General features: G+C 44.0%; 2 protein-coding genes across 11 annotated transcripts in view; one reads left to right on the forward strand and one right to left on the reverse strand.

Annotated features, from left to right (window-relative positions):
• SLC25A48 (solute carrier family 25 member 48) overlaps nucleotides 1–9,292 on the forward strand; it is a 47,260-nt gene extending 37,968 nt beyond the window's left edge. For 7 of the 10 annotated variants that reach the window (XM_077911751.1, XM_077911756.1, XM_077911755.1 and 4 more), the window contains 2 exons: nucleotides 5,836–5,965; nucleotides 6,910–9,292. In XM_077911751.1, the coding sequence (XP_077767877.1) occupies nucleotides 5,836–5,958 (123 nt within the window). In that variant the 3' untranslated portion in view covers nucleotides 5,959–5,965; nucleotides 6,910–9,292. Of the gene's footprint in view, nucleotides 1–1,568; nucleotides 1,630–5,835; nucleotides 5,966–6,909 lie in introns of those variants that run through there. The other 3 variants (XM_077911757.1, XM_077911752.1, XM_077911753.1) reach the window with 3 other exon arrangements.
• Nucleotides 9,035–20,988, reverse strand: IL9 (interleukin 9). Its single transcript, XM_077913158.1, has 6 exons — nucleotides 20,800–20,988; nucleotides 20,647–20,682; nucleotides 20,529–20,561; nucleotides 19,249–19,377; nucleotides 17,942–18,043; nucleotides 9,035–9,250 (listed from the first exon to the last, which is right to left on the reverse strand). Exons 1-6 carry the CDS (start codon nucleotides 20,911–20,913, stop codon nucleotides 9,035–9,037), a joined length of 630 nt encoding a protein of 209 aa, XP_077769284.1. The 5' UTR covers nucleotides 20,914–20,988.
• Nucleotides 20,989–22,024: the final 1,036 nt, after the last annotated feature.

Below are 22,024 nucleotides of genomic sequence, written 5' to 3' on the forward strand. Positions count from 1 at the left end.
AGCACTCTTGAAGGATAGTTTTCCTGGATACAGTATTCTTGATTGACTCTTTTTTCTTCTTTTAGTACTTTGAATATGTTGGCCTATTACCTTCTGGTCTCTAAAGTTTCTGATAAGTAATCTATTGTTAAACTTACTGAAGATTCTTTGTAGTGTGTTCTTTCTATCTTGCTACTTTCACAAGTTTGATTACGTTTTGGTGTGGGTCTCTTTGAGTTTATTTTAGTTGGAGTTCATTAAGTTTTGTTGATGTTTATAGTCATGTCTTTCACCAAATTTAGGAAGTTATTAGTCATTATTTCTCTGCTACTATCTCTCTTCTCCTTCTGGGACTCCCACAATGCATATATTAATTTACTTAATATTTTCCCACAGATCTCTAGGCTCTTTTCAATCTTTTTTCTTTCTTTTTCTTAAACACAGTGGTTTCCATTGTCTTATTTTTAAGTTTGCTGATTCTTTTTTCTACCTGCCCAAATATACCTTTGATCTTTGTAGTAAATTTTTCATTCCAGTTGTGCTTTTCAGCTGCAGAATTTTTATTTGGTTTCTTTCTGGGTTTTCTACTTCATATTGATGTTTTCATTTTGTTCATGTATCATTTTCTGGACTTTCTCCATATCTTCCTTTAGTTCTTCAAACATCATTTAGACATTTCTAGAGTCTTTGTTAGGTAGATCTGCTACCAGGTCTTTTTCAGGTACAGTTTCTCTTTATTTATTTTTTCTTTGAAGGGACCATACTTTCTTGTTTCTTTTTATGCCTGGTTATGTTTTTATTGAAAACTAGACTTTTGAGTTTAATTATGTGGTAACTCTGGAAATCAGATTTCTCTCTTCCTGTCCCAGTGTCTTTTTTTATTGTTTTTTTATTGTTTTTATTTATTGTTTCACTTTTTAAAATTGTTTTAGCCTGTCCGTCTGCCGAAGACCAGCTGGAACTGTAAACTTAAGGTCTTTTTAGTTCCTTTCTGAGCCTTTCTCTGGGCATGCACAGTTACTTTCCAATTTTCCCCATACATGCAGTAGCTTTTGAATGTCCTAGTCTTTAATATCTATCCCCCAAAAGGGGAAAAAAAAGATAAGTGAAGGGGGAGTGGGGCACCAGCCATAGGAGGAAGGACTTGCATCAGTGAGAGGAGAGGAAACAGCAGTGGCCACCTTCCTCTTGGTACCTCTGTGATCAGAAACCCCAATCACTGATCAAAAATAAGATGTCCAATATTTGGAAGACAGGGTCCTTATTGCCCACTCTGGCTTCCAGAAGCTGTGTGTGCAGGTTGCTCCCAGCACGTGTGTGCAGCTGTCTGCCACAGGCCTGGGGGTGGAGGATGGGCAGCTGTTCCCTTGCTAAGAGCTAAAATGGACTGAAATTAACCAGATTTACTGTCCAAACCTTCTCCTGGAAGTTTTAAGCATTAAATAAACCCCCGATTTCCAAAATAGTTACACCAGACAGTTTCTACCAATGCAACTCTTATCTAGGTAAGGAAGCAGATTGCTGGCATTTCCTGTTCTGCCACCTTCCTAGAATCCTCACCTCACTTATCTTTTGTATTATTTTAACAGAAGCACAGTTTGTGATTCAACCAACAAGTACAGAGGGACACATCAGAGAGTTTCAAACAGGGTACTGTTTTATTTGAGATGTTTTTGTCTACTATTAATTAAAATACTAATGTATCATATTATTCAAATTAATGTATCAAAATATTGTATCCCAATTCCATAAAGTCTATAGAGGATAAGTACATTGCTGCTATTATTTCATCCAGAAATTACTGTGCTCTGTTAAAAACAAAGTCCTAGAAGGCAGCTGAGGTCAGATGATTGATTTCTTAATCTCAGTAGCATTGATCCATAATTTATATTCAGAGATAGGTTTTATTTATTTATTTATTTTAAACTATTTTATTTATTCATGAGAGACACACAGAGAGAGAGAGAGAGAGAGGTAGAGACACAGGCAGAGGGAGAAGTAGGCTCCATGCAGGGAGCCCGATGTGGGACTTGATCCCCAGACCCAGGATCATGCCTTGAGCAGAAGACAGATGCTTAACCACTGAACCACCCAGGCATTCCAGAGACAGATTTTAAATAGGGGTAGCAGTATTCAACTTGATTATCCCCTCATTAACTGAAAATCATTTTTTAAATTTTTTATTAGTTGGTTTTGAAAATAGATAATATATGAACATAGAAAGTTTCAAAAGGTGTTAGAAGATATACTGTCTAATTGTCCCTCCTTGGTCTTCAGTCTTCTCTCAAAAGCAGTCACTGTTAGGAGTTTCTTAATATTCCAAAAATATTCACAGACTATGCAAGCATGTATGTCGGTAGGTAGATTTAGGTATGTTTGTATATGTGTTTGCATGTAAACATAAGTAGTAACATGAAGAAAACATCCCATATAGCCCTGGACAGATGGCTTGTCTCATAGTCCTTCCCAGCAGCAGGAGAAGTAGTTTATTCTTGGGTACTAATGGATGGCTCCAGTCACAGCTGGCTGTGGTGCTGGCTCGATGGAGCATCCATTCCTGCAATTTTTACTGTGGCTTACTGAAGCAGGGTAAGCCAACCTGTCCCCACTTCACTATGGAAGAAGAACTCAGTGAGAATAAAGAATTGCGAAGAAGTAGAATAATGGTAATAGTACCCAAGTTTGACAGATCTTTGTAACTCACTTAATGATTACTACAAAAGCAGCCTTTTAAAAAAAATCTTATTTAAAAAAATCTTATTTATTTGAGAGAGAGAGAGAGAGAGAGAACAAAAGCAGTGGGAAGGAGCAGAAGGAGAAACAGACTCCCTGCTGAGCAGGAAGCCTGATACAGGGCTTGATCCCCAGACTCCAGGATCATGACCTGAGCAGACGTTTAACCGACTGAGCCACCCAGGCATCCATGCAGCCTTTTTGATAAAAGGAATTAGAAGTCTAGGACTTTGGGGGCATTCCCAAGTCAAAAAATAAGTTCCTTCTCTGCCTGCTGTGAGTCCATTCTCTGCCTGCTGTGACATTTGTCATGGGTCACTTGGGCCATCTTGCAACTTAAAGAGTTACCATCTGAGATCAGGAGGCTGGAGGAGCGACTTGGTATCATTTAGGTGCGCAGAGGTGGATGTTGTGAGGCAGTTTGTGACAGTGGATCGAGATTGGACAATTCTAAGGGGAGGTGGAAAGGAACATTTGTAGGAAGAGCAGTTTCCTGAGACAGCAAGGTTGGTTGCCTTTTGGTTCTGCCATCTAGGGACTGGAGCCCTCCCTCCCCTCTAGGAATCCCCCACTACCACTACCACCCACAGGATTCTTTCAGCTCAGAGACTGTTCCCTTTTCACAAGGAATTTGTTCCTTCCATCTATCCATTCATCCATCTACTGATTCATTTAGTAAGATTTATAAAGGGCCCTCTGGGCCAAGAAAAGCATTAGATGCTGGGGGTTCAGAGGTGTAGATGCTGGGGGTTCAGAAGTGTAGATGCTGGAGGTTCCAAGGTAAACTACACAGAGCCCTGCTGTCACTACCCTGACTGAGATTATTAATGGGTACACAGACAAATGAAGGGTGCTTAGAGACAGTGTGAGAAGTGCTGAGATGGCAGAGCCATTGAGTGCACAGAAGACAACGGGCCACAGTCCAGCTTGAGGTGACCATGGGAAGACTGCTTGAGGGTACAGCCAGGCCTGGGGAACATCCTGGCAGACAGAGCAGAAGAGACCCAGTGGTAGGAGAAAGCAGGCTCCTTGGAGGAGTGACAAGCTGTTAACCTGCCCAGAATGTCAGGTGTAAGAGGCTGCCCAGAGAAAGTGCAGGGCCTGAGTATAAGAATCTTGGCAGGCCAGGGAAGTGTGTAGACTTCCATGGGCAGTGGAGAGCCATTGAGGCTTCAGGAGGAGAGACTAGGTCTGGTGATTTTGTGTTCTGAAAGCTCAGGGTAAAAGCCAGCAGGTCTGCACTTTGCCGTCTTCAGGCTTCACAGCAGAGCAGGCCATGGCTGCTGGAGGGAGTTCATGTCTGTATGTCTGAAGTGTTTCATGGTTCCTGCAGGGCCCAGGGCTGTGGGGGAGGAGGTCCACACTCCAAGCTGAGCCCTGCTGGCTTGGCCTCAGAGCAGAGCCAGGCCCAGACTCACAGGGGAGTGTCCATGGGCACCCAGCATAGAATTTTCCTTTCAGAGCTGGAGCCACTTCCCTGCTGTTATTCAGTCACTCTGGGTAAGCCTGGGCAATTCCAGAAAGGTTAGACATGAGAGAGTAGCCCTGATGTTCCAAGTGTCCTGTGTGCCCCATCTCTGAATCACTCCAGGGCTTGCTGAGCCACTTGCTCACCTCTGGGGATCTTTGACCATCAGTTCCATTCCCGGGGAGGGTCAAGGCTTCCCCCAAATCCACAGAGGCATTCTCTCCCCTTTGCAACCAAGCTACATCTTGCAGACTGCCATCTTGCAGAAGTGCCAAGGTACAGGTGCCTCTCCCAAAAGAAGACATCCTGACATACTGGCCCACGACAGTGGCCTGTACCTACCCTGACACCACAGTGCCCAACAACCGAGAAAACTGAGGAAATGTAGAAGGGCTGGATTTCTACTTCCTTAAAAGTACCAGTTCTCTTTATTACACTTAGTAAATATACAGGAGTCAGATAAATGGGTTTATATCCATTCCTGACAGTTCTTGGGTCATTTGTGCTTGGGTAGAGTTTCCTTCAGTTTCTGAGAAGTTGTCTCTTCCCAGAAAAGACATTTAGGACAAGTCCTCCTCACCTCCCCATGTCACCCCTCATCAAAGTCCTTATCTGTTCTCATCACATTCTAGATTGTATTGTAGTTATTCCCAAATGGGACTTATCTCCCCCTAGTGGGTTTTAAACAGCAAGGACTGGAACCACATTACATTGATTGATTTCTATGCAGCACTGGGCAGCAAGATCCAGAGGAAGTGAAGCATCTTATCATAGGCCCTAGGGATGCAAGGGTTAGAAGACAAATACAGGGTTCTTGTACGAATGGCTGAGTTAAGCAGTTCATCAATACACGACACTACTACTGAGCACTCATGCTGATGACTTAAGGTTGAGTCCCACTTTGTGTAAAGATGGTTACTGATAATAACGAGGGTGATGGGATAGCCGGCAGTTCATGAGTGCTGGCTGCATGGCGAGCACGGTGCAAGAGCTTTTGAAGGCATCATCTCATTTATTCAACAGCCTGTCAGGTCAGTAGTATTGTTACCCCCATTTCATAGTTGGTAAGTTGAGTTCTAGAGACTTTGCCACTTCCCAAGTAACACAGCAATTCAATGGCAAAGCTGTGTCTCAACGTCCTGTCTACCATCATAAAAGTATGGCCTGCGTTCTTTCCCACTCTGCCACTTGGGGGACATCCTGAGAAGCACCTGTCAAGCTGCTCTGTCTGCCATTGCGAAGTGAGTGGAGTGGAGAGCTCGGACTTTCAGGTTTCAGAGGATTTTGTGCATGCGTGTGTATGTGTGTGTGTGTGTGTGTACATGTGTGTGTTAAGTATACACATAAGAAAGAGTAGCAGTTAAGAAAGTGTATATGGGTGTTCACAATCAACAGTTTGCCCACAGTATTTAGTGTTTATGTACCAGGCCTGGGAGGAAAAGCCCAAGCACAGGTGGTGTGGGTTGTGGCAGGGGCGTGGCAGGGGCATGACTCGGGCATCCTGGGTGGTTTGGGCTTGCACGGGTCCTTTGGGCTCTGTGGAGTCCTGGCTAGGACAAGTGGGCAACATCCCCAGCCCTTTCTCTGCACCTCACTGGGTGGCTCTGTAGAGGGTCTGGGTCAGTCCTCTGAGATAACGCTGCCTCCTGCCAAAGGTATTTTTCAGAGGCATCACGGTGAACGCTGTGCGTGGCTTCCCCATGAGTGCTGCCATGTTCCTTGGGTATGAGCTCTCACTGCAGGCAATCCGCGGGGACCACACGGTGACCAACCCCTGAGCACCAGGTCAGTGTGCTTCCTTCCTAGCCAGCTGCACCTCCTGGAGTTTGGCACTCTTCTTTGCAATGAATTCATTGTGACTTTCTGAAACGTCCCTGTCATTCATTTCCTATCTAATCTGTGTTATGGGGCTTCAGTGGCCACCCTTCTTATCGCCAGAAAGCCCTTCTGAAGTCCCACATGTGACTAGAGGTGAGCTAGGTGCTTAGTAACTGAGATCGACACAGAATTTACCTGTTTGTAGTGAGCTCACTGATCTGTTTTCCCATCCAGCAGGTTCAAAAGCCCTTGGAAAGGAGTAGAGGTGTATTTCACTGTACTGTACAAATTCAATGGCCCAGGCCCAGAAGTGAGGACTTAAACCAGACCATCCACCCTCTGTTACAGGGCACCATCTCCCCACCTCCCTACTGAACTCAGAGCATGAGTCCAAGAGCCCACAATGGGCTCCCAAAGGCTGTCCTCCTTTGCCCTCATTCCCACCTCCCACACCCTTTCCTTCTCTCTCTCTCTCTCTCTCTCTCTCTCTCTCTCTCATTGCAAAAGATCACTGTGGCCCAAGGGATCTAAGAAAAGAAATCTGGGCAAGTGACTCCCTTAGTCAGATGCCCTCAGTGGCTCCCCATTGCCCTTTAGGTAAAGCTTTAGTCATCAACCCTGTCATCACCAGCATCCTGAAAATAACATTCTTACTCTTGCCTCTGGATCTTTACATATGCTGTGCCCACCTGACACTCTCTTATCACTGCCCCCATTCCCTTGTCCTTGGCTTCACCAACTCTTCTTTGTCATCCAGGCTTTAGTCTAGAAGTCTCTTCCTCCAGGAAGCCTGCCCTTATACCTCAGCCAGGATGAGTTGTGCTTGCTGTAGGTTCTTCCCACAGCCCCTGCTCAGCCCCTACCACATCCCCTTGCATCATAACTGCCTGATGACTTTTTCCACTCCCCAGCCAGCATGAAAGCCCTGGGACAGCTGCAACTTTTTCTTCACTTCTCTATTGCTGGTGCCTCACACAGAGCCTGACAGAGGTGGCCACTCAGAAACATCATTGAGAAGATGGACAATCAGTTTCCAATATCCCTTCAGCTCCTTCTTTTCCTCAGTTTCTCCTTCTCTAGCTCCAAACTGGGAACCTGGAGAGCTGAGAAGACAAAATGGGACGAGTCACTGATTTTTCTAGTCAACAGGAAACCATTTTGCTTCAGCCTTGTTGACTGCAAATTCTCTCCAGAAGGATGGCCTTCATCAAAAAGGTCTAGCAAACCTCTTGCTGCCTCCCCTGGGGCAGCGGACGCCTACTAGCATGTGTTGGTGGGGCCAGGCCCTAGATCCAGGGGAAGAGCATGATGGATCAAACCCACAAGACTGAGCCCAGGACAAGCCCTAGAACGTAAATCAAATGCTTGGGCTTTTTACTAAAGCACCCACATTCACGGCTCTCCTGGCTTTTTGCCCTCTCTCATAAAAGGAAAAGAGTAGTAACACATTTTGCATACTTAAACATCTTGAGTGAAGTGCTACTGTCTTTGGGTTTTGTCCGGGGCCAGGCAGAGGAATGATCTCTTTCTTAAAGCTGTGCTTAGATATTGGCCACTTCCCACCGTGAACAGATGAAAGTGGCTTTCCAAAAAAATCCTATAATAAAAGCAGTGCCTCTTTATTATAGAAAAAGAAAATATGAATAAGCAGAAAGAACAAAAAAATACCTATTTTATGCAATATTTTTTTTACTTGTTCTTCTCGTTTAATAGGTCAGACCATTTTTTCTTATGTGATTAAATATTCAGCAGCAAGGTGGCTTTAGTGCCAAGACCTTGCCAAACCCAGAGCAGCTGGATGCTTGCTAACACTTGGTCACTTGTCACCACCCTGGTGATGGGTACTTCAGGAGGAAGGAAGAAGTTTCTAACAAGCCAAATTCTGATCGTCCTGGATTTGGCCTTTCAGAGCAGTGACCACCCCATTTGGAAGCTCCCCTTTCTGAAAATACTCTCACGGTACAAGAGGCACACATGGGTGCCGGCTTTGCCTCTGCTGGAGTAGGAGAGGAGGCTGTGGCCCTCCAGTGGAAGGGGAAGGTTCCCAGTGACTTTTCTGGGCCTCATCTTGAACAAGTTTCACCTAAAGAGTTACAACTTCCAAGGCTCTTTATCAAGTCCTAGATTTGAATTTACCAAGTAGCTCTGAGTTCATGGGCAGGTCATGCTCTAGGAAGCAATAGCATCCAGTCTTTGAAGACATGGAAACCAGTGCCTTCCTCCTAGTCTAGGCTGGGGGTGGAGTGAGACATGTTGGATATTGGAGAACTGCAGAGCCCAACAGTCCCTGAGAAGTCGCAGGAAGGTGACTATCTTGAGTCCCTGAGTATAGGTGGTGGGATGGCATGGAATTGTGTCCAGTGTCTGTGGGGAGCAGAGTCCAACCCTTGGCTTATGCAGCCTCTTTCCATCCAGCAGAGGCAGAGCTCTCTTTTATCTCCCACCAGCTCCCAGGAAGGAAGAATGCTTACTTTTCATTCATCCTCTCAGTTATTTCTCCCACAAAGCCACACCTGTGAATGACCCAAGGGCCGTGTGTAACAGTGAATGTCGCATGAGGTGGTTGTTTGGAATGTGGATAGTTTTATCTGTTCACAGGGAGATACCTGACTCAGACACCATGAGAAATATGCCCCTTGTTGGTAGAAGTGGGGTCCCAACCCTGGTCAGCAGTCAGTTCTTCAGCCTGTTGGAAGCCCATGAATCCAGCAGAGCCATCCCTACCCACAGGCCAGGATCCACTGTCCCAGAAACTTGCTGGAATAATGCAGGTCTGCTTCTTGCTGTGACATTCTTGCTCCAGACCTCATTGATCTGCTTTCAGTTCCTGGAAAATCCATTTTCAAGGAATGAAGATGCATTCTTCCTATAATACCTTTGTTGGACATTTACGAATTGCCACGGACAACCTCATGGCCCTTCACATCTGTTCTCAGGGGTGATACTCTGCCAACTGTTGCTTCACAGAAATGATTTTCTCAATGATTTGTTGACCCTTGGGTCTTGCTGACTGATAATCCCGGTTAGATGAAAGCCTTATTTTTCATCCTTTTTCCCAAGGGCCAGTGTCACCTGGCCGGATATGTTGTGCCCTGACCACAGCCTCATTTTGCTACAGGCTGTGCCGAGGTCAGCCACCTGTAGAGGCAAGTCTTGGGAGAGCCTCCCTGCCTGAGCAGCGGCACATGCCAAAAAGGCACTTGGGAGGTGGTGGCGCTGAGCGTGCTGGGCCCGGCATTCTTGCAGCTTTGTCTTCACGGGGAGAACAAAACACAATAAAATACTTTGCCCACAGTCTGGTTTCCAGAATGGTTTCATTATTCTAAATTTTCTCCCTCACTAAAATCACCACGTGGAAAGGCGACTGCTCTTCTGCTGCCCCGTGGCATGTGTCCACAACGCCACTCTCACTTCTGTGCCTGCACTGGTGCCCCAAATGAGTCATAGAGTCTTTTCCTGATGAGCTAAATCCTACTTCAGAATCTTCAGCATTGGGCCCTGGGCAGCCCCACCAGCCAGCAGAACTGGCATGCACATTAATTGCCATTTGTATTTTAGATCCCAGTGGGGGAAAATCTCCTTAGATTCATTTCCTTTGCCTTTTGAAAGTGTCTCCCTCGATTTCTCTTTTCTCTCCTGCTGCACCACAAAAACGAGTCACCCAAAGGCTCTCTTGGCTGATAAACTCCAGAATCACCACTTGGTGGCAGCAGAGGTCAACAAAACCATCCATAGATCTCGGCTTCTGGTACCTTGTGACCAGGGTCCTCAGTGGTGAGAGCATCTGAGCCTCAGGACTCTTCTCTTCCTGTTTTCTAGATCTCACTGTCTACCTCGTTGTTGTCCTTTACTTCTCTGTAGTGGAAAGAACCTCAGACTAGAGAGAATTCCACCTTGCGTTCCAGGTCTGCACTATCATCAGCTACTTTTGTGACCTTGGGAAACTTTTGTCCCCTCTGGGCCTCAGTTTTCTTATCTGTAAAATGGAGGATTTAACAGTGGGTCTCCATTATTTACCTGCTAGGGCTTTGGTAAGAATCAAATGCAAAAATGGTTTCATAAACTATAAAGTTAAAAAAAAACCACAGGAGTTGGGGAACACAGGGAGAGCATCACTTATGTGATTTTTCTAATTTCTTATTTTGACCTCCCTTCCTCTCTCTGAGTCTGAGTTGTTTGCAATGCAGGGTGCTTGCAGTAGTGTTCTTTGGACCTGTCTCTACAGGTGAAACCCCAAGAACTACAGGTGCCTGGCCTCCAGGCTTTTGGACCTCCAAATGGACCTCCAATGCACATGCTTTGGGTAGGGCATCTGTGATAAGTCCACAGCCAACATCACATTCAGTGGTGAAAGGCTAGATGCTTTCCCACTAAGGTTAAGAACAAACAAGGCAAGGAGGGCTGCTCTCACCACTTCCATTGCACATTGTATGGAGGTGCTAGCCAGGGCCCTTAGGCAATGAAATGAAATAAAATGCATCCAAATTGGAAAGAAAAATGGAACTGCTTCATGTGCAGGTGATATGATCTTATACACAGAAAATCCTAAAGAATGCATTGAAAAAATATTAGAACCAATTAACATGTTCAGCAAGATTTCGGGATACAAGATCAACAACAGAAATCAACTACATTTCTATACCCTAGCAATGAACATTCCAAAAAATGAAAGTAAGAAGGCAATTCCATTTACAATACCATTTGAAAAATAGGCATATCTTAACATGAGATGTGCTAAACTGATATGCTGAAAACTACAAAGGTTTGTTGAAAGAGACTTTTAAATATCTAAATAAATGGAAAAGTATTCTATGTCATGGGTCACAAGACTAAATAGTGTTCAAATATTGTTAAGTAAGGTGACAATATTTCCCAAATGGATGTATAGATTTAATGCAACTCCTTTCAAAATCCCAGCTGGCTTTTTCTTGGGAGGGAGTGCAGAAATTGACAAGCTAATCCTAAAATTCATATGGAAATGCAAAGGACTCAGAATTGCTGAAATGATCTTGATAAAGAAGAATAAAATTGGAAGACCCACACTTCCCTACTACAAGGCTATGTTAATCAAGACAGTGTCATGCTGGCATTAGGTTTGATATATAGATCAATGGGATACAAGTGAGAGTCCAAAAATAAACCCTTACATTTATGGTTAATTGATTTTGTCAGTGGTGCCAAGACAATTCAAAGCAGAAAGAATAGTCTTTCTAACAAGTGGTATTGGTACAACTGTACATCCACATACCAAAAGTCAGGATCTTATTACACACAGTATATGAAAATTAACTCAAGATGGGTTGTGGAGTGAGATGTAAGAAGTAAAGCTATAAAATACACAGAAGGCAATATAGGAGTAAATCTGCATGAACTTGTATTGGACAGCGGTTTCTTAGAATACCAAAAGTGCAACTGACAAAAAAAAAAAAAAAACACCTGTGACAAAATATAGACAATCGGGATTACAATTAAAAACTTTCATGCTACAAACGGATCCCATCAATAAAATGACAACCTGCAAAATGAGAAAATATTTGAGAATCTTATATCAGATAAGGGACTTCTATCGAGAATATATAAAGAACTCTTCCAAAAAAAAAAAAAAAAAAGAACTCTTCCAGTTTAACAATAAAAAGACAAGTAGCCCAATTAAAAAAAAAAATGGGCAAAGCATTTGAACAGACATTTCTGCAAAGAAGATATGCAAGTGACCAATGAGCACATGAAGAGATGCATCAGTAGTTATTAGGGAAACACAAATCAAAGCTACGATGAGATACTGCCAGAAACCCACTGGGATGGCTATAATTGAAAAGACCGAAAACATCAATTACTGATAAGAATGTGGAGAAATGATGGGAATGGAAACTGGTGCAGCCCCTTTAGAAAACAGTTTGGCAGGGCAGCCCTGGTGGTGCAGTGGTTTAGCGCCACCTGCAGCCTGGGCTGTGATCCTGGAGACGTGGGATTGAGTCCCATGTCGGGCTTCCTGCATGGAGCCTGCTTCTTCCTCTGCCTGTGTCTCTGACTCTCTGACTCTCTCTCTCTCTCTGAATAAATAAATAAATAAATAAATAAATAAATAAATAAATAAATAAAAAATAAATCTTAAAAAAAAAAAAGAAAACAGTTTGGCAGTTCCTAAAAAATTAAATAGAGTTACCATATGACCTAGGGGCATCTGGGTGGCTCAGTTAAGCATCTCTTGATTTTGGCTCAGGTCATGATCTCAGGGTGGTAAGATGGAGCCCTGCCTCGGGCTCTGCCCTGGGCAAGGAACCTGCTTAAGATTCTCTCTCTCCTTCTCCCCTTTCTCTCTTTCTCTAAAAAAATAAATACCTATGACCCGGCGGCTCTACTCCTAGGTATATACTCAAGAGAAATGACAGCATATGTCTCACAAAAACCTTCACATGAATGTTTGTAGCAGCATTATTCATTATGGCTGAAAAGTGGAATCAACCCAAATGTCTATCAACGGATGGATAAACAAAATGCAATATATCCACACAACAGAATATTATTTAGCAATAAGGAGACAAAGTATGGCTGTATGCTACAACATGAATGAAAGCATCGTACTAAGTCAAAGAAGCCAGTTACAGAAAAACACATATTGTATGATTCCATTTATAGGAAAAATCCAGAAAAGGCAAATTTATAGAGAATAGAGTAGATTATTAGTTGATTAAGGAGAATAGGGAATGGCTGCTAATGAGCACAGGGTTTCTTTTGGAGGTAAAGAAGGTGTTCTGGAATTTAGATGGTAGTGATGATCTGCATGGCTCCGTAGTGACTGACACTGAAAACCACTGACCTGTACACTTTAAGTGGGTGGCTGGTCTTTACGTTTCTGTTGAGGGCTCCCTTTGCAGAGGAAGAGAGGTCTTGGTCTAGAGTAGGTGAGGGGAGCAGGCTAGGAAGGGAATGTCAGAGTTGAACCTTTGCAATATCTTCCTGCTTCAAATTGGATGGATGGGCAGATAGACCAGTGGGGACTGATTACAGCCAGTAACCTCTGGGCTTGGCTTTGGTCAGTGTCACTGTGCCTTGGACTGGAATCTTCTGGAGACAACTCTGCCTGGGACTGGGCAGTCTGGACAAGGCAGAGGCTGTGTTGAGAGCTTCCATGCTCCTGTTGGTTAGATGTAAGATATGGCTCTAGGGCCAGTTACCTGAGTTGGAACCTTGGCTTCACTTTGAGCAGTGTGCTCGGGGCAAGTTATACTAACTTCTCTGGGCCTCAGTTGCCCCATCTATGCACTGGGATTAACAAATTTACATATCTACCTCATGAGGTTCTTGGAAAGATCCAACTGGACATTCCATAATACATGCTTAGCAGAGTGCTTGGTACACAGTGAACACTCAATGCATGTTCATTCGTTCTCCTTTCTCCAAGCTGTTTTTTAGAGAAATCTCAACTCTTCTGACATGGGTAGGAGAGTAATTACAGTGCACCTCATCACAGGCCCTGAGAACTCTGGGCTGAGCTTGCCTGCAGGGGTATATCCTGTGGGTTATGTGACTTTTTGCAGAACAACTGAGGGAAACCACCAGGCCACACTGTTGACTCATCTATGACAGTGGATTGCAGCTCATCTCTCACCCCATCTTCTCTGGCAGCCGACGGTGGCCCCAAGCTGTGTTCTGAAATCATCACCAACAACTAGCATCTGTCCTCACTGTGATCCCCACGTGGAGTGAGTACTGCTGAGGTGGCAGCTCCCAGTGCTGTGGGTGGTGAACCACACTGGAGAACATATCTGGTGCCATTCAGAAAACCCAAGGGGAGGAGATGAGAGAAGGGGCTGTGGCCAAGACCCGGGATGCTACAGAAGCCTGTGTCCCTCCCTGAGAGGCCAGCTGGCCCCAGATAAGCCCTTGGGAGAGAGTGCCCTGCTTCTGTAAGTGGGGCCAGAGCTAGGGAATTACACAATTCTGAAGTCCAAAGGTTCTGAAAGCCCAAGATTTGCTGAGACTCATTTGGCTGCAAAACCTGACTACTTTGTGTGACTGCTCATGTATTATTTTTTTTGGAGAATATTAATATACTTAATTACAGAATCCTGTCTCACATCCTGCTCTGGGTATTATGTAACATATGGCGCATGAGCAATGTGTTCACTTTTTAGAAGGCCAAATAGTTTCAATTCTGAAAGCTATCTGGTCCTCAAGTTTCGGACTAAGGGAGTATGGACCCATATAATTATGAATCTGCTTTACCTTAAACTGTAGTCCGAGGCAACACACCCTGATATACATGAAATAGGAAAAGAATAGAGTGGAGAGAACAATAGATTTGGGATGAGCAAGGGTCCTGCTCTAGGTCTCACCAGCTTGTAGGACTTTGGGAAGGTCTTTAATCATTTAGAGCCTCAATTTCCTTACTTACAAAACAGAAATAATAATCCTTAACTCTTGTGGTTATTATGGGATTAAATGAGATAATGCATGCTAAGTATATACAGAGTAAGTGCTTAGTAATCACATGCCTAATTTGAATACATTATAATGTATGTACTGGCCAGATAGAGCTTTTACCTCAGTGCTTTGTGCCCTGGGATCCTCAGACCAGTTAGAGAGCTAGGCAGGACAGTCACTGTCTTCAGGACAGTGCTGAAGACAGTTAGTGCTCGGAACTTCTGGTCTTGGGGAAGAAGTCATGTGGGAGACGCTGGGATAAACTACTATAAACAGTAATAGTGGAACACGATGTCTTGTATCCACTCTTACGGGAGATGCTCAGAACTCCTCCTTGTCAGAGCCTATGCCCCAGGCCCCCCCCCCGCCCCCACCTCTGCTCCATGATGCTTCTCACTTCTCTTGGGAAGCAAGTGGGGCAACAGGCTGTGATGACTGTCTATTTGTCTTAAGGTCCATGTTCACTACAAAATGCTTATGGCCTTTGGCATTGAGAGAGGACAAAGGCTAGGCCATTGGTCCCCTTCTGAAAGCCTCTTGACAGAAAATCCGACTTTTGCCCTTTCATATACATGTCACTGTAAATAAATCATTGAGAAATTTGTTCCTTTCCGTGCAAGCTAAGACTAAAACAATGATGATTGGCTGTCCCCATGGACTCAAAATTTCTACACTCCAGAAGATAGCCCAGGCTCCTCTGACCTAGGTGCGGCTCGCTAAAATTCCTTCTCCATCTCCCCCAGGCAGAAGGGGCTTGGCTGCAGGTGCAGCACTGAATTTGTGCCCACCCCCTCACTAAAGGGTCTGTACAACTCCAGGGGACCAGGGCTACTTAGAGTATCAGAGAATCTTACCTTTGGCTGAGGACTGCTTAAAATGCCGGTCACCTCTGGGCTGTGTGGGTGTTGCAGTTGGTTAAGCGTTCAGCTCTTGGTTTTGGCTCAGGTTGTGATCTCAGGGTTGTGAGATCGAGCTCTGTGCTGGGCTCCATATCAGGCTCTGTGTCTGGCTCCATTCCCAGCATGGAGTCTGCCTGAGAGTCCCTCTCCCTCTTCCTCTGTCCTTGCCCCCTGCCATGCTCTCTCTCTCTCTAATAAATAAATAAATCTTTTTAAAAAATACAATAAAATACAAGTCACTTCTCATATTGCTTGACATTGTAACTGATTAAAAAAAAAAAAAAAGGGATCCCTGGGTGGCGCAGCGGTTTAGCGCCTGCCTTTGGCCCAGGGCGCGATCCTGGAGACCCGGGATCGAATCCCACGTCAGGCTCCCGGTGCATGGAGCCTGCTTCTCCCTCTGCCTGTGTCTCTGCCTCTCTCTCTCTCTCTGTGACTATCATAAATAAATAAAAATTTAAAAAAAAAAAAAAAAAAAAAAAAAAAAGGCTGAGCAAAGCTCACTGAAGAACTCTTGATGCTCCGAACTTTCTGTGGTATTGGGTATCAAAAATACCCAAGGATGGTCTAGCTCAATAGAAAGGGAAAGTAATCCTAATTTTGACAGTACCTGGAAAAATACTCCCCATGGTAGATTCCTGTAAGCTCTTCCCAAGCCTCTAACCCTTCAGGTAGTAGGAGCAAGGGTGATTGTGATTGTCAGACCATCCCAACCCCAAGACCCTCACCTTAACCCTGCCTTCACCCTGCCCATCACACAGAGTGGCAGGCCATGCAGGAAGTTCCTGGCAGGCGGTCCCCCCAAGTGGCCAGGTCAGGTGAACCCCACACTTGGGGCCAGCCTGGAGTTCTGTGAAGGGACCTTGCCTTTTTTTTTTTAATAAAGATTTTATTTATTTATTAATGAGAGAGAGAGAAAGAGAGAGGCAGACACATAGACAGAGGGAGACCCCGGGATCATACCCTGAGCCAAAGGCAGACAAACACTGAGCCACCCAGGTGCCTGGGACCTCACCTTTCTGAGCACATGTAGTGGTTCTGGGAGCCATCTCTTCTCTAGGTGAGCACATTCCTGACCTACAGACCAGTTCATACTCTGTTTTTGCATCTTCAATGTCTTTTATTCCATTAGTATTTATGGAGTGCCTACTCTGGTATAGGAGTAGGACAGGCTCAGGATGGGCATCTGGGATACACCAGTGAGTTAACAAAGCTCTCTGCCTTCAGGGAGCTGGCATTTGAGTGAAGAGAGACAGACAGTAAACATGGTCAAGTAAGAAATTCTAGAGTATCTTGGAAGGTATAAGCACTGCAGAATAGAAGACAGAATCTGAGGTCCTGGGGTAAGTGGCAGGTTAAGTATTAAGGTAAGATGGTTAGTTTATTAATCAGAGTTCTCCAGAGAAATAGAACCAATAGGCTGGATAGATAGACATACAGATAGATAATAAGGAATTGGCTCATGTGATTTAAGGAGGCTGGGAAATCCCATAATCTGCTGACTGCAATGTTGAGGCCCAGGAAGCAGCTGGTGTGGCAATCATACCAGTCCAAAGGCATGAGAGCCTGGGAGCTGATGGTGTAAGTTCCAGTCCACGTGTAGAAGAATGTCCCAGCTCAAGCTGTCAGAGCAAGTTCTTCCTCGCCTTTTCATTGGATTTGCATGAGGCCTTCATTGGATTTGCATGAGGCCCAGCACAAGAGGCACAGCTTCCCAGCCTACCAATTCAAATGCTAATCTCGTCCAGAAACACCCTCACTGACACACCCAGAAGCAATGTTTGGTTAAATATCTGGGCACCCTGTGGCCTGGTCAAGGTGACATTAAATTTACCATCAGAGACAGCCACGCTCTGCCAGGCTGACTAGCTAGTTTAAGGATCCCTTCAGTATAGCCCCCATCAGGCTCTGAACCCCAGCTGGGCAACCTGCCCAGCATGCGGGGGATACTAGCTGATGGTCTCTGGGGCAAATAGGTGACTACTGATCCTAAGGTTGCTCTGCTTTGTGCTCTAACTCAGAAGGTCTGCTCCATGGGTCTTGCCCTGGCTCAGCTTCAGGTACTCTGCTCTCTTCTATGTGCAGGCGCCTACATTCCTGGGTGGGCTCCCACCTCCTAGGCTTACCACACTGCCTTCTCCCATTTCAGGTGCACAGGTGGTTTCTCAGGACCCTGAACTCCTCAGTAGTGCCCTGAGCATCCCTCCCCCAGCACCCACACATAGGGTGCATCAGGCATGCCCTGAGCCTCCCTGACAGCAATCCTGTGGCTGTGTCCATACACCCTTCCTAACTGTGCCCTCTATGTCCCTAGCCATGACTAGCGGCTCTTCCCATCTGTTCTGAATAAGGAATCTTGTTATTATAGGAGTCTGTGATCCATTCAGTCCCCCACAGAGTTTGTAACTTTCTTTTTTTCTGAGCAGCAAGGAGCAAATAAGCACCAAGAGACCAAGTTGTGTACTTTTTCTTCATCTATATTTATTACAAAATACATTATTTTAAACAAATTATTACCACTGATTTTGATTTAGCATGGTTTCACCTGATTTTTTAATGCTCCAACTTAAAGAAGAGGCTTTTTAATTCAATAAATAGCATAAATAATTCATCTTCATACTGTGACTCCCTTTTTTTTCTGGAAAATTTCCTGGAGACTCCTCAGAAACATCAGCGTGTTGCCTGTTGTGGTTTGGTTACATGGCTGTTCACAGGAGAAATACTGTGGGGAGAAGAGTTAACAAAGACAGTGACTAAGATAGTATGGACCAGGAACCACCCTACTTGCAGCCCTGCGAGAGGTGGAGTGGGGGTGCAGTGGGGTGGGGTGGGGTGGGTTGTACAGACAGCAGGGGCTTGAGACAGAGCAAATGCATGGAGAGGTCCAGGGCTAGCATGTTGTATAGCCAGTGTAGGTGGCGGACTTTGTGCTACCATCTCAGGGGTGAGACACACACATGCACACACATACACACAGATACCTATCAAATGGTCCTAAATCTCTTCACTAGAAGAGAACTTTTCTCAGGATTCTTTGAGTCCCAATGTTTTATTATCCTGTTTGGTCATCCTTCCAAGGTCATTGAGTAGCACTTTGGCTAAGAGAGTCATTGGGGTCAGATGGACCAGAGTTCCAATCTCAACTCTGCCACTTATTAAGTATCTAGCTTTGGGCAAATGGGTTAACCTCACTAAGCATTGCTTTCCTCCTCTAATAAAGTGAGAATGATAAATGATCATTGAAACACTGGTTATTGAAATGTTATTGTAAAAAAAAGGAATGTTATTGTGATGAAACAGTAAATATTAAGCATTTAGACTACATGCTGTTGATGGTAAGTAACTCAGTCAGTTAAGTAGCTGAGTGAAGAGCTCTCTGCCTTCTGTGGACACACGTGAAGATGCTAATTCTCAAAGAGTCATGCCCCCCTTTCCCTCCAGGGACAAGGGCATATGCTGAAGAAGAGAACTTGCCAGTAGGTGCTTAAGGCAAATGGCAAGCCTCCCTCTGGATCTGAGTGTTTGTACCTTCTTAGCCAATCAAAAAAAAAATCTTTTTATAGGCCACAACAAACACCCTGTTAGTGAATTGAATTTCTAGCATAACTTAGTAACCTTTGAGGCACAGCTCTGATCCTCTAGATTGAAACTTCTTATTACAATCAGGACAGATTCTTTCATTATTCAATAAAGTGGAAAGAAGTAAATGGCAACATGGGTATGAGTATTTTTTAAAACTAGAGGGAATAATGGACTAGCAGGGTGGATCTCACTTTGTGTCATTCTGAGTAAATTTCTTAGGGGACTCTTATTGACCTTGAACTACCAGTTCCAACTTTATCATCCTTCTTCATTTAGATAGAGTTGTCATTGACCTTCACATAAAAATAACTAAGTAGAGCATATCACAGATAAAAATAAATTCACCTTGCACTTGTTCTTTAGGTCTTGGACTGTTCTTTTTACTCGATTGAAAATCAGAAGGTATCTTGCTCCCACTGTGGAGTTGATCAACTGGGACAGACCCTCTTGGAAGCATGGTGTGGTGCAGTTGTCCTGGTAAATAAAAATTTATTGAAAAAAACACTCTGAGGACCACTTTGAGAAGAATCACAAAAAGAACACTTTCAGGCACTATTTTCATTTAACCAATGTAGCCTAAACTGGTATTATTTTTAGACAAGTCCCTTGTTGGTCTAGGAAATGATCTTCAGCATTTCAAGGCAAGGGCTTTTTTCAGCAGTGTCACTCCTTGGAGGTTTCCAGTATGCTCTATCCAAGGAACACAAAGCCTGTGGATGCTGGAAAACAACTAATTCTAGTCTCCTTTACACCTAATGTTCTGTTCCATGTCTTGTAAAAGTAAGTTCCAAAGTAGAGAGAAAGGAATTCCCACCAGTCTGATGGGATGTGCCAATTGGATAGAGCCAGTGTCTCAGCAGTAGCTAAAATCATAGACCATAAACTGAAGGGCTGGCCTGGGCTACAGGATGCTTGGTTCCTCCTCGGCAGGTGCCTCACACTTGTCTCATCTAGTGGATGTGCCCCGATGGGGTGTGATATATCTGACCCCTGCTAGGGTAGGAAACCAGAGAATTTCTTCCATACTTCCTCTTTGCCTGTGTGAGGAATGACCCTCTGGAAGCCCTTTGCACTTTCCTTCTACCTGAGACACGCTAACCTCCCAGCATTCAAACTGTGCCACAGCCATCCTAAATCAACTAAACAAACAAACAAACAAACAAACAAACAAACAACAACAACAACAACAAAAAAAACAGATTGGAGGGGAGGGAAGAAGGGAAAAGGTATAGCACAGGGATAGTTTATGCAAGAGGAAAAAAAGCATTAATTTTACTTACTCATTTTGCAATCCTAGAGTTTTAGGAAATCAGTAAGCAATACAATACAAGCTACATTCTTATATTCTCAGCTCCAGTTTGATTTAATTGTGCACATGGCCACTAATCCAGAAAGACATCCAAGATTCTTCTTAAAACATTGAATAGTGTGCAAACTTCTGAAGGCATAAAGCGAGGTATAGAGGATAGAATTTCAAGAGCCTGCTATTATAAGGACATATTGAGGGGTAAAAATTCAATCAAGGAACATTTTCTTACTTAAAATTGCCAAATGGAGCTATTTACTTTTACTTGAAAACTTTGAAGGAATATGATGTCAAGAGTATATTGTTTTGTTCTACTTACAGAAGGAATGGGCAGACACAAACAGTCGGTCACCTGCAAAAGAAGAATTCCAGAGTAAAGATGCCAGATGCAAACATGAAAATAAGTTTGGAAAGTTCTCAAAAGAGCATTTACTCACATTGGCGCTGCAACTGCAGCTTGAAGGGGGTTGTTTCTAAAGGATGTAGAAAGACAAGAACCCATCATGGGTGGTGAGTTTTTCATCCTTAAGTGAGTTCACCTAAATTTCCATTAGCTGCCTTCCCATCTGGTGCCCAACTCTGCAGCTTACCTGCACTTTGTCAATGAGGTACCTGACATCACTGATCCCCATAAAGCTAAAACACTCCTGGCTGGCCACAGTGCAGAGGAGCAGAACAGAGGCAAGGACTGTGGACAGGAGCATCTTGACAGGAGCTGCAAGTTGGCTTGCAGATGACTTGAATTCACACCGTATTTAAAGCTCCCTTGTAAACCTGGAAAAACCCTGACATCAAACTGATACCAGGTGCCCACTTGTTCTACGTAAGTTTGGGTCACTTGACATAAAAAAAAATACATATACATCAAACTGAGTCACTCGGCACAGACTAATATGTTACATTGTGCTAGGAAATGTCATTCCCCAGAAAAGATGCTTTTCAAATAGTTGGGTACTGAGATGCCGAAGGAAAAGTTAAAGATCTTAAAACCATATTTTTTTAAGGCAGATATTCTAGTGTGAGAGTTAGAATACTTTCCATGAAAGCTCAGATCTGTATTTTCCCCCTTTTTACTTTATTGGAAATGCTGATAAAATAGCCAGTCACAGGTATTCTAATGAATGGGCCAGGAGGGGGCGGAAGAAAGAGATACCATGCCAGGGAGCTGCACTCTCAGGCTTTCTGCACACTTCAGCGCTTGAGCTCCGTGAAGCATTGCAACCTTCATCTTACTATATTTCATTCCCAAATCTTAGCAGTGTTTTTCATGCCTGGGGCCAGATTCTCCACCTCATACAAATGCATCTTTGTGCAAATATTCCTTTAAACAGGTGTCTGAAGGAGAAAGAATGTGGCAACAGTGTCCATTAAAATTGGCCTGGAGGATTCCTTAGTGTCTTTAGGGAAATTATGTAGCACTGCACAGCATCCAGTCAAAACTCAGGGCTTGAAATGGGGTAGCAGCTAACATTTATTGAGTGCTTACTGCATACCACTCACCATTTTAAGCACTTGCTGGGAATTAAGCCATGCAGTACATACAGCCAGATACTAATATGTCATCCTCGTTTTTTATATTTTATTTTTTTAAGGATGGATGGATGGATGGATTTATTTATTTATTTATCTATTTATCTATTTATCTATCTATTTATTTATTTATTTATTTATTTATTTATTTATTTATTTATTTATTTGAGAGAGAGTGGTAACACGCCCGAGAGAGAGCAGGGGAAGGGCAGAGGGTAAGAGAATCTCCAGCAGATTCCCTGCTGGAGCCTGAAGTGGGGATCAGTCTCAGGACCCTGAGATCAT

Source organism: Canis aureus, chromosome 10 (genome assembly GCF_053574225.1).
Source record: "Canis aureus isolate CA01 chromosome 10, VMU_Caureus_v.1.0, whole genome shotgun sequence".
Classification (NCBI taxonomy): Eukaryota; Metazoa; Chordata; class Mammalia; order Carnivora; family Canidae; genus Canis; species Canis aureus.